Here is a 12,384-nt window from a genome sequence, read left to right as displayed (position 1 = left end):
AAGACCATCTGGCCTGCAGCCTCTTAGGGGCCACATGATCTGTAATCCCGTAGTTTTCCTTTGTCCCCTGGATAGGCCTGTGTCTTCGGAATGTGTCATTTCTAGACCTTTCTCTGCCCCGAGGAGCTTCTCTCCTGCTCCCCTCTTGTCAGTTCACACTGGCCCTTCTCTTCCAAGCCAGGGAGAGAGGTGCACGAATGACCCCCTGTGCCACGATACTAGCCTGGCTACCCACTGTGACGCCTTGTCCCTCCAGTCTAACCGGGAGGCTTTCCTTCAGCTGGTGTCTTCTCCAGTCTATTTGAATAAAGGGGAGTACTGTTTTCTCTTGTTAACATCTTGCTTGCTGTCCAAAGGTACGTTCTAGAAAGAAATATCTACTCTGTGTGTTTGTGTGTGTGTGCATGCGTGTGAGCGTGCTCATGTGTGTGTGTGTGTCTGTCTGTGTGTACATGCATGCATGCACACTCACACGTTACCATAGCATGTGTGTAGTCAGAGGACAGCCTTGGGGGGGAGGTCAGTTGTCTCCTCTCATGGGACCCAGGAATCAAATGTGGGTTGTCAGGCTTTCACATGGTGAGCACATTCATTTGCTAAGCTATCCCTTTGGTCCAAGATTTAAAAAAAAAAAAAAAAAATCTGTATTCTGGTGCTCTGTGCTAAAATCCCACCTTACTCAATAGGACTTTGTGCCTTTGAGGGAAATTAATTAATTCATTTTGAGGTAGAGTTTCACTATGTAGCCCTGACTAGCCTGGCACTTTCTATGTAGCATAGGCTGACTCAAACTCACAGAGATCCACCTGCCTCTACCTTCTGAGTGGTAGGATTTATGGAGTGTGCCACAGTGAACTTTAAAAAAAAAAAAATTACTCTTTTTTAAATTTATTTATTTGTGTTTTATGTACATTGGTGTTTTGCTTGCATCTGTGTCTGTGTGAGGGTGTTGGATCCCCTGGAACAGGAGTTACAGACAGTTATGAGCTGCTATGTGGATGCTGGGAATTGAACCCAGGTCCTCTGGAAGAGCAGCCAGTGCTCTAAACTGGCTCTTAACTGTTGGGCCATCTCTCCAGCCCCACCTAGTTGTTTTTTTTTAAGTTAGCATACAAAGCAATGGGCATCATTATGGTGTTTTCATATGTATGTGTTATCTTCCTCTTCCCTCATTACTTTCCCCATACTCTGCATCCAGGGACTTACAATTTCTAAGACCTTAGAAATCATGTGCATTTTCTTCTTCTTCTTCCTCCTCTTCCTCCTCCTCCTCCTCTTCTACTTCATCCTTTTTATCGAGACAGGGTTTCTCTGTGTAGTTTTGATGCCTGTCCTAGATCTCACTCTTGTAGACCAGGCTGGCCTCGAACTCACAGAGATCCGCCTGGCTCTGCCTCCCGAGTGCTGGGATTAAAGGCGTGTGCCACCGGTCCTGTGCCACCATGCCCAGAGGCTCAGCTCATTTGTTATGATAAATGGGAGAAACTAGCCCAGAGGAGTGATGCTGCTTGAGTAGGGACATATAAGAAGGGAGAGACCAAGGTGAGACTAGAACATGCCTTACAGCTCTGCTGCCATAGCAGTAATAAACATTTACTTAGCATAGCCACAGGGAAGGCGCTTTGTCCTTGCACGGTAAAAGCATGAAGAGATGTGGCATCTTTTCTTTAAGATTCCAAAGTTTAGACGGAGGGAAGGGATGGGACACAAGATAACCCTGTGTATGCTCCATACTAGATCAGTCTTAGGTTCTACCCAAGTTCATCGGACAGCGGGTTTGCTCCAGGCTGAGGTCAATGGACAGGAGCCTCGGGTTGTGTGAAGAGCTCAGGACAGTTTTTGGTCTGCTGCTTGTGTGAGATGGGGAGGGGCATTGACCCTCTCTGGGCTCCAGAGGGTAGTCTTTGACAAGGGGCTGCTCTCTCTAGTCCACACTGGCTCTGTGAAGGAACGGCTGGGGTCCTAGCCTCCTCTTTCTTCTCCCTAAGCTCCTGGAGGCCAGGGCCATTTGAAAATATGATCAACTCATGAACTCTCAGGATAGCACAAGGATCAACTCTGGAAAGGGACACTATTGTCCCCTAGCCCAGGGACAGGAGAAATTTGATAAATTTGGCATCATTTCCTCAAAAGGATTAAAGAGGAAGGGAGAGAAGGAGGAAGGAGGGGAAATGGAAGGAAGGAAGGAGAAAGGACAGAAGGACGGACAAAAAAAAAAAGAAAGAAATAGATGCATGCCTTTAATCCCAGCACTCGGGAGGCAGAGGCAGGCGGATCTCTGTGAGTTCGAGGCCAGCCTGGGCTACAGAACGAGCTCCAGGACAGAAATAGAAATAAAAGGGGAGGCTGGAGTTGTGCTGGAGAATCTGAAGCTCTTGGAAGGCCGGGAGTCCCAGTGGGCTTCTGCATAAATTTTTATTTCTCACGAATTTAAACCCAGAAGGTACTTCTGCGCGGCAGAAGGGCAGTGTAAGCCCTGGGCCCAAACAGGGAAACACGGAGCAAGAGTGGAGGGTCATCTCAGGGGGCCTAAGGAGAAGTCATTCACCTGAGGTGATGCAACTGTGAGCCAATGTTACCATCCTCTGTCCCAACTAAGTGGTTGCTCAGGGGTTAGGGGCTGGGACCCTGGAGAGCTCCATCTTCCCCCAACTCAAGTCAGAGATACTAGACGGGTGGGATTAGGACATCCTAAAAAAACAAGATTTCCGAAAGCTGGGTTCCTGGTAGGGCTGAAGGAGGAAGGGGAGGGAGAGGGAGCTGAGCCCAAGGGGAGAAAGGCCAGGCGGGTGTGGCCAGGAGGGGAGTAGGCCCAGTGCTGGTGGCGACAGATGGGAGGACACAAAGAGGAGAGCTTCGGGGAAGACAGATGGATGGGGGAGGGAAGAGAGAAGGCTGGGGGTTGGGGGTACAGTGGTTGGAGGCTGAGGCTGTAATGAGATTGGAGATGGGCTCTGAGGTGAGTGAAGAGGAAGAAGAAAGGGGAGGCCGCCTTAGGAGACAAAGGCGACCAGGCCTAGGGGGCCCGGGGCAGAGGGCTTGGGCTGGGTGCTGGAGGGGGTGGGGGGCTTCCAGCTGGGCTGGCAGCGGCGCAGAGAGTGACAGATTGTGTAGTCAGCCAGAGTGGAGACCCCGCCGCCGTCACCTTTTAGAGGCACAGAGAGGTAGAGTCAGAAAGACAGACTGACAGAGACCATGTGGAAACCAAGAACAGAAACTGGAAGATGAAGACACACTAGAGCAGGGCTTCCATTTCCAGGAGACAGTAGCCCCTGCTCAGGCTTCCCTCGCCTGCCTTGGCTCCCGTGACCCGACGACGCATCTCCAGTGGCTGACAGAATAACGGCTCAACCACAGCTACTCGCCGCCGAGAAGGGTCAGGCAGCGTGGCGCAGCAAGAGTTAATACTGTCTGCTCTCCCTGCCAGCCATTTGCCTGGTTGGGTCCCCAGGGCTCCCCACATATGTCACCCCGTCTCCTGCCAAGCCCACTGCTTCCCAGCTTCTCCAGACCCTCCCCTCACCCTCAAGGACTAGCTCCAGCCTCTGTGTGTGTCTAACCTACCCTCCAAACCCCCCTCCCCTCAGAACCTCATAGCTGCCGAAGGATAGCAGGAAATTCGTGATCTACAGTCTGAACAAGTGGATGCCCATAAACGCAAATAACAATAAGCCACGGAGGTATAATCATTTTCTCCATCCCCAAAGCCTGCTCTTGTCTTCCTTTGCAGGGGAGCTAGCCCCTACATTACACACACACACACACACACACACACACACACACACACACACCCATAGCTCCCAACATGGAGAGCTCACCTCAGCTGCCCTCAGTCATATTGCCTTACATACATATGTGAATGAAACTTCCTGGATCCTTTTAACCACCATGCATATGTAGAGAATTGGGGTGAACACTCCACAGTTCACTCAGTCTCCCACGAATTGTTTCACTGGGTATCACAACAGCCCAGTGGAGAAGGCAACATTATGCCCGTGTTACAGATGGTGAAGGTGGGTGACTTGTCCAAGGTCACAAGGACCTGGACCCAGGTCCAGCAGACTCCGGGGTCAGTAGATACAGTGCTTCCTATGGTTCTGTGCTATTGGTTCCTCTTTATGACCTGCCTGTGTTCTTTTCAGCTAGTGCCCTAAGAGGTAAAAACTGAATTCCTGAGTGAGGCCTGGAACTGGGGATCCCCAGAGCCTAAGATCTTGAGATGACAGATGCGGAGGAGGAAGAAATAGTCCCCAGAGTACGTGGGACAGCTAGGGCTGGATGCTTCGGGACAGAGGTTGCAGGGCTGAAAGTATCCGAGCTGAACAGCAAGGGGGCGGCTGTGGACAGGAGTTTGGCTCCCTCCTCCAGTGCCCATTCCTCCCCATCATTCCTTTCGGCTCTGTGGTCTCTCAACATTCTGCTTCTGTGTTCCTCAATGCCTTACCCTTTGGGATCTGGGCCCCCCACTTGGGTGACCTTTTGATATTTGATTATAGTGTCTCCCTACCGTATTGCCCATAATTTCCCTCTTTCTGACAACTTCTCTCTGCTTCCTCCATGTCTACCTCTCCCTTCCATCTTATGGCTTCCCTCAGACTTTCTCAGATTAGCATTTACCCCACCCCTGAGAATGTCCCTCCATCCCTGAAGCTCCATAACAGTCTCTTTTCAGGTTTCCCCTCCAAGTTTCTATCTCTTCTTATCCTGCATCTCCACCTGCTGCAAAGACGTGGCAACCTGGCCCCCACCCTCCCTCCTTCTTGGCCTCTCTGTCTCCTCTACATCTCTGTCACCTTGTGACTACATCCTCCCTCTCCTCTGTGTCTCCTCCATGTCTCAGCATCCCCTCTTCCCTCCTTCATCATTTCCTTCTGCCTCTCCCTATCTTCTCTCATCTCTCCCATGGCACTTCCTCTGAGTCTCAGTCTCCCAATTTCTTGGATGGGTTGGAGGGCCGGAGGGTGGGGGAAGTAGGATTGTTGTTGCTGGGGGCTCATTAGGTGGAGATTGGTTTTTAATCAGCACCATGGCAATGATGATGCAAGAACCAAGCCGCCACCTGATCCCCTGCCCCCCCACCCCCTCCTCAGGCCTTCTTTCCCCTCCAGCTCAGCCCATCTGCTGGCGCCTGGGCACCTGTCTGGGCCTGCCCAGGTGGGAGTTGGCACCTCCCAGGCCTGGGGGTGGGGAGAGGAGGGTGAGCTTGGGGAGGAATTATAGGACTCCCTACTGGGAAGGCCTCACCCTGGAGAAAGCCCAGAAAAGGTTGAGAAGATACATTGAAGCGGCAATTCCCTCCCACAGCTTGGGCTCCTACTAGGGTCTACGCTATTACAAGCATGATCTCACTTGATCCCCATGGCAACCTAAACAGTTACAGTTTACCCTATTTTGAAGGAAAAAAAAAAAAAAAAAAAAGACATGGAGGCTCAAAGGTCATCACTTGTCCCTGGTCCTCCAGCTAACCGATCCCCTTCTGCTGCCGCTCACTGGGTCTGGAGCCTCCCCCAGCCATGACTTGTTTCTGATACTGAGGCTCAAGGGAAACCATCCCACAGCTGAATACACGGGGGAATTTCCATGCTGAAACGCAGCCCACTGCTTCTCTGTGCTTCCCTTGGCCCCAGAAACTTGCTCCCCTCTCAGGCCACCCTGCAACACACACACCCACACAGACACAAACACACGCATATGCACAGGCACAGACCCTGGAGGCGGCTGAGCTGTTGATGTGAACTTAATCAGTGCTCATTTGCACATGATTTTGTATCTACTTTTCTTGTTGCTCATTTGATGGGCTGCATACTCAGGCAGCCCGGACTGCCCTGCCCTCCTCTCCTAGAGCCCTTCCAATCTCCATTTGCCTTGCTTGGGTCTCCTCCTCCTCCTCCTCCTCCTCCTCCTCCTCCTCCTCCTCCTCCTCCTCCTCCTCCTCCTCCCCCTATCAGCTCCTACTGCTTTCTTCCCAAGCCTCTGATTCCCTGTGAATCAGCTCCGGCTAGCCAGTCTAGAAGAACTCCCCATGGAGCAGGGGGGGGGGGGGTTGTCCCTATCCGGAATCTGACCCCACTCCTGACCTGGTGATGGGGTAGGTGGGAAAATGGGGCCTGGAAGAGAGACTGTCAGGGTGCTTGAGTCCCAGCATGACAAGGGCTAGGACCTGAACAGTAGTGAGAAGCAGTCCGACAAGCTGTGAATACTGTCTGTATGAGAACTTACGGGGAGGACTTTCCGGTCCTCTTCCACATTTTAGTGCTGGCGGGCCTCTTAGTCTTTTCATAGTTTCGATGTTAGTGCTAGGGAGAGCCTTCTTCCCAGGAAAAGGGAGATGTGGAGAAGGGGCAGTCAGAGCCACTCTGTGGGACTCAGAGTGGAACTATTTTAAATCCAGCCTCTTTGCAGTTCTCTGCCCTGCTTGCTACTTCCAGTGTGGAGACTGAGGGGGTTCATCTGTGGTCCTGCCCTGGCTCTCGCCCCAGCCCCACCCCTTCCCCAGCTCTCTATTTCTTGCTTATGAAATATGCATGGAGAACAGATGTCCCCGCTCCCCCACTCCCCGCCCCCCTCAGGGCCAGCCCCCGCCCCCAGCTCCCAAGGGGTTCCCAGATCCCTCTGCCAATGACTGCCTGGCCTGGCTGTTTAATATTGATGAGGGGGCTGCTTGGGCCAGCCAATGGAGAGCTGGGGGTGTGTGTGTATCTCCATATATATACACACATAAGGCTGGGCCAGTTCAGGTGTGTGTATGTGTCTGTGAGTGTGTATGAGTGTGAGCATGAGTGTGAGTGACTCCAGTGCTTGACCAAGACCACCCCTTCTGCCTAGGCCCTACGTCTCCACCATGTGTACCCCTCTCCTCTGTCCTGAAGCCCGTTCAGCCACAACAAGCTGTCCCTAAGAGCTCTAGAAACTGGCCACCAACTTTGCAGACAGATGACCCTTGAGGAGCCAGAAGAGGCGGGAGCGCTCTACACTGTCCCCCCACTCACCAGCTTGGATCCTTTGGCAGACTCCTTCTAGGTAAGGGGAAACTATGGGCTGGGGAAGGGTGGGCACACCACTCCCAACCTCTGGCTTGAGTCCCCTCCCAGAACCTTCCCCTAGCTGGGTCTCTCTCAATCTCTGCCTCTCTCTCTGACTTCTCTTGGATTCTTTGTGCAGCCTCGGTCAGCTGCAGGTGGAGGAAGTCGGGTCGGGATTCCTATCTTGGATGCTTGGAATTGTTGCTTCCTTCCTCCTTGGAGCCTGAGACTTTGGGGCCAGACGTGGAGGAAAGACTTGATGGGGAAATAGAGGCTGCTGCCGGGAGCGGAGGTGGGGAGAAGGGAGGGGCAGGTGGAGATGGGTTGTGACAGATGGGGAGCAGGAGAGAGAAAGGGAGGGCATCAGAGAGTGATGGAGGATGCAGGAACATGGGGATTGGACAGGGAGAGAATCCAGTTGTGGTAGATGTACTGGGAACCCCAAGGCTGAACTCTTGGTTCCGGCCCATCTTGGGAGTGGGGAATTAGGGACACCACATGTACTGGGAAATGTTCTCCCACCACCCCGCACAATTTCTCTCCTCTCTTCTTTCTTTGGACCCTAGAATATATAGGATGTTCATAATTTCAGCTTTAATCAGCTTTTGTTATGTTGTGTTTGGTGGTCTAGTGTCCGTCCCCCCCCCTACCCTCCCCCAAGAGCTTAATAACGGCTCTAGTCTCAAACCTGTCTTCTGTGTGGTGGGGTGGGGGCAAGCCTAGGAGAAAGGGTGGGTCCTGTGAGATTGTCTGTCAGCTGGAAAGCCAGGGTGGGTCCTGTGAGATTGTCTGTCAGCTGGAAAGCCAGGGCCAGGGATGACGGGGATGGTGACTGGGAAGGAGTCTCTGTGCTTCTGTTTCTATTAAGGCTGAGCTCACTGTGAGAGACCCAGTGACTCTGGGACAAGCAAACTTAGCTGGCTTCCATAAGGATAGCTCCAAGAAACTTCCCATGTCCTCCTTTGCAGGAGGCTGTGAGTGAGTTTCCAGTCTTCCTTGCAGAATTTCCAAGAGGCCATGAAATGGCAGGGGCTAAATGTGCTAAGGATGGATCTGGGGGATCTGCTGGTCCTATGCAGCAGTATGTGCGGAGAAGAAATATCTTTCTTTGGTTCTCATGGGCAAGGTGGTAGGACCTAATGTCTATGGAGGTGACGTTGAGGAAGTTGTGCCAAGCTGCATATATCCCAGTCCACTCAACAATGACCTGTCTCTGCGTTGGCTTCCCCTCCCCTGAAAGAAACAAGGGGGCAGAAGATTCCAAAGTCAAGGCTTTGCAGTCCTCCCCTCACTCCTGGGAAAGGGCTAGAGTCATCGCCAACCCCCCTTGGGGCTGTTGGTCTGCCTTCCCCCTTATTTATTATGTGCCCTCCCCACAAACACACACACACACCAAAATTTGCTACCACAACAAATAAGGGTAGAGTGTGAGAGTGTTAAGTATATTCTCATTATGTGAGACTGATCTCCAGAACTTTTTCATCTTGTGCACGTGAAGTTCTGTGCTCCTTATAAAACAGCTCTCTTTTGCCTCCCCCTCCAACCACTCCACTTTCTGCTTTCATGAATTAGACCACTTTAGAAACTTAAAGAGTGGAGTCTTAGTACTTGTCTTAGTGTGCGTTCTTACGTCGTTAGTATAGTGTTCTCAAGGTTTAATCAGTGTTGCAGTATGACAGGAATCCCTTCCTATTCAAAGCTCATCGTCTATTATGTATACATCGTATTTGCATTCTTTCATCCACTCCTCCACTGGTGAACATTTGAGCTGCTTCTGCAAGCTCAAATGTTATGAGTGAGCATGGGTGTGTCAATATCTCATGAATGCTAGAGCATAACTGTATTTCCAGTTGCAATTTTTTTTTGAGGACCATCCAGGCTGTTTTCCATAGCAGTTGTACCACTTTACAATCCTACAAACAAGGGTCCCTATTTCTTCACATCCTTGCCAACACTGATTTTGTTTTAGTTTTAGATTTTTACATTATCTGTCTCTAGTGGATGTGGGGTGATGTTTCACTGAGGTTTTATTTTGCATTTTTTAGTGATCAGTGATGTGCCATGTATTTTCATAATCATGTTGGCCATTTGTACATCATCTTTGGACACATGTCTGTTCAAGTCCTTTTCCCGTTTTAAAATTAGGATATGAACTATTTTGGTTGTTCCGGACTTTCCTCTTTTGAGATTGAGTATCACTATGTATCCAGTCTCAAATTCACAATCCTCCTGTCCCAGTCTTCTGAGTGCTGGGGTTGCACAGGCATATGCTGCCACACCTGGCTAAGAACTTCTTTATATGCTCTGGATATTAACTTATTATCAGATATATGGTTTGTGACCGTTTCCTTACTCCATAGGTTGGGTTTTCCTTGTGGTAATTGTTCCTAATGCACTACAGTTAAGTTTGATGGAGAATTTTTCTTTTTGTTTATGCTTCTGTTCTCATATTCAAGAAATAACTGCCAAGTCCAATGTCTCGACAGATTTCCCTCATTTTTCTTCTAGGAATTGAGCGCTTTTAGGTCTTCAGTTCTCCTGTTCAGTGTTAACTTGCCTACCGGGTCTTTCCTAGTACTTTCTCTTTCCTCTATTTTTCCTTTCCTCCCATTCCTTTCCACCCGCTGGGCTCTCTAGCTTTGGACAACCCTGACTCCAAGTTTCGGCTGTCAATTCTTCCACCCCTTCAGCGGTCATTTCTTAATTCTCCTCCTCTGTTTCAGGCTCCAGGCTGGAATCCTGACCATGGAACCTTGAAGTGACTCTGCTTCCCTGAGCTCAGTGGCAGACCCCAGCACTCCAGGCCCTTCCAGCCTCTCTCCCACAGCCCGTTTTCAAGCTCCCGAGAGGGAGGGAGGGAGGGAGGGATAGGGAGGTGATCCGGTTTTCACTAGGCCGGGGGCTTTTCATCATGATGCTCAACTCCGACACCATGGAGCTGGACCTGCCTCCCACCCACTCGGAGACCGAGTCGGGCTTTAGCGACTGTGGGGGCGGGCCGGGCCCGGATGGTGCTGGGTCGGGGGATCCGGGAGTGGGCCAGGTCCGGAGCTCGGAGCTCGGAGAGTCGGGCCGCAAAGACCTGCAGCACCTGAGCCGTGAGGAGCGCAGGCGCCGGCGCCGCGCCACGGCCAAGTACCGCACGGCTCATGCCACGCGGGAGCGCATCCGCGTGGAAGCCTTCAACCTGGCCTTTGCCGAGCTGCGCAAGCTGCTGCCCACTCTGCCCCCAGACAAGAAGCTCTCCAAGATTGAGATCCTGCGTCTGGCCATCTGCTACATCTCCTACCTGAATCACGTGCTGGACGTCTGAACTCAGCCCGCCCCCGGCCCTGGATTCTCCCCTCCTCCCGGGGCCACTCCTGAGCTCCTTGTCACCACGCATTACTTAGAATGGCCATCTCCTTCCCATCCCAGAGGACCAGGCTTACGCCTCTGGTCCCGAAGGCCAGTTTCTTTTCATTGACCCAGGCATGTTCTCATGGGTTCTTTCAGAGAGTTGTTAGGGCCTAGCTGGTCAGAGCCGCTTTGCCAGACTGGTCAGGATGGAGTCCTTGCTGGATTAACTAGCCTTAGCCTCTTGCGCCCTATGTCCAAGTTTTCAGAGACGCTAGACCCAGATTCTCTTTCTGGCAATGGTGGGATTCCGCTTCAGAAGGGGCAGAGAGGGTAGTGGGTTCCTTAGTCCCAGACTTCTCTAGCCATGCCTGGGGGAGGGATGGGCTCTTGGGACACAGAGAGATGAGTGAGGTGACTCCTGGGCAGCCAGGGGTTATAGAAAACGTCGGCCTTTCCTTGTCTACCTTGTTCCTGAGGCTTAGACTATACAGACCTCAGCTCTTACTTGGTAGTGAGTGCCTTGCCTTCTTGGAGCGGTCTGGCCACTCCCCTGTCCCTTTCTCCCTTCTGCCAGTTCAGTTTTCTCCCTTATCCCGGTGGCGGCTAGAAAAAGGAAAACCTCAGTCCTGGGATGAGAATGACATCTTCGAACAGCCTAGGGCACCGTGCAGAAGGCCCAGGCCCTGGGTGGGGCACTCAGCAGCAGCTGCTTCCAATCCCAGCAGACCTTGAAAACATGCAAACACCATCAGCTCCTCCCCCAGACACAAGGGGATGCCCGCTACTGCCCCCTGTGCATGCTCTAGGGCCTTATTACACTTTCCCCCCTTCCTTTCTTAAGCTGCCACGGGAAGGGAGGCGCCCCGCACATGCTGCTGAGCCCCACCTGCCCGCTGTAGCCCGTGAGTCCATGGGCCTTAGAATCCCTGTAGAAGAAATGAACTCACTGCTTTTCTAGGCTCCATCCACCCTCAGACCAAACTCCTAGCTCTACAAGGATATTTATTTATTTATGTATTTATTTATGTATTTATTCATTTATTTATTTATAAATATTACTATTTATTACTGAGTTATGCACTTTGGGGTATGATGAGGGAGGCTCCCCACAGCTAGCTCAAGCTGGGACCCTCCTTTCTCCCTGGTAACTTCTTTCCTTTTCTTGCTCCTTCTCCAATGCAGGTATGTGTGGGGAATCCCTTCCTCAGCTCCATCTGTTCCCACCCCCTTTCCTCTGGAACAGTGCCCCTTCCCCAACCCCTCCCCTTCTGGGTGCCCTCTCTCAACCCCTTGACAATCCCACTCCAGTCCTATCTATCCATCTCCATTCCTCTTATCGGCCCTGCTTTTTCCAATACCACCAAGAGCAGGCCCCCGGATCTGTGTCTGGTGTCCTGTGTGTAAGTCTCTCTCTGGCTGCATTCCTAATTTCTTACAAAAACAAAAATTAAAGTGACCTCGATCTAGTACCAGATATGGCTGTGGCTCCTTTGTGTTGGGAAGCTGGCCTGAAGATTGCGGAAGGTGGATAGCGAGGGTCCCAGGCGTTGAAGCCTCTTCAGAGTGTCGTTATCAGGAAAGCTTCGTGTGGTAAATAAATGAAGACAGAGAAGAGGGGTTACAGGGAAAAGAGGTCATGCATAGGCCCCAGGTCCCCTACCAGAAATTCCATCTTAGCGTTCACTGAGTGACACTTTCTCTTTTTCAGATCTTCTCACTATGGTCTTGAGAGAAAGCAGCTGAGTGTCCCAACAGAACCCAAGTGAAACCCGTGTCTGTAGGTCCAAGCTGATGGAGAAAGCCATGGTATAAAATCAAGGCATTGCCTTTTCTTTTATCATCTCCAGGCTTAGGTCAACATTACTTGAAACCTCAGGACTTTGTCTGTTCTGTGTTCCCCAGCATTAGATACAGGATGGAGCATGAGGGAGGACAGGATGCGGAGAGAGTGAGGAAAGGGATTAAAAAACAAAATAGAGTGCTCACTGGCTGGGTTTGTGAGGCTGAGGCAGGCAGTCACCGA

At 51.4% G+C, this 12,384-nt stretch overlaps 1 protein-coding gene across 1 annotated transcript; it reads left to right on the top strand.

Moving 5' to 3' along the window:
* Positions 1-9,927: 9,927 nt before the first annotated feature.
* On the top strand, positions 9,928-11,818 carry Nhlh1 (nescient helix-loop-helix 1). The gene has a single exon (XM_006990590.4). The coding sequence runs from the start codon at positions 9,934-9,936 to the stop codon at positions 10,333-10,335; it is 402 nt and encodes a 133-aa protein (XP_006990652.1). The 5' UTR covers positions 9,928-9,933; the 3' UTR covers positions 10,336-11,818.
* The last annotated feature ends 566 nt before the right edge of the window (positions 11,819-12,384 follow it).

This window comes from Peromyscus maniculatus, chromosome 11, assembly GCF_049852395.1.
Source record: "Peromyscus maniculatus bairdii isolate BWxNUB_F1_BW_parent chromosome 11, HU_Pman_BW_mat_3.1, whole genome shotgun sequence".
NCBI classification, from domain to species: Eukaryota; Metazoa; Chordata; class Mammalia; order Rodentia; family Cricetidae; genus Peromyscus; species Peromyscus maniculatus.
This window is presented reverse-complemented; position numbering and strand designations above follow the sequence as displayed.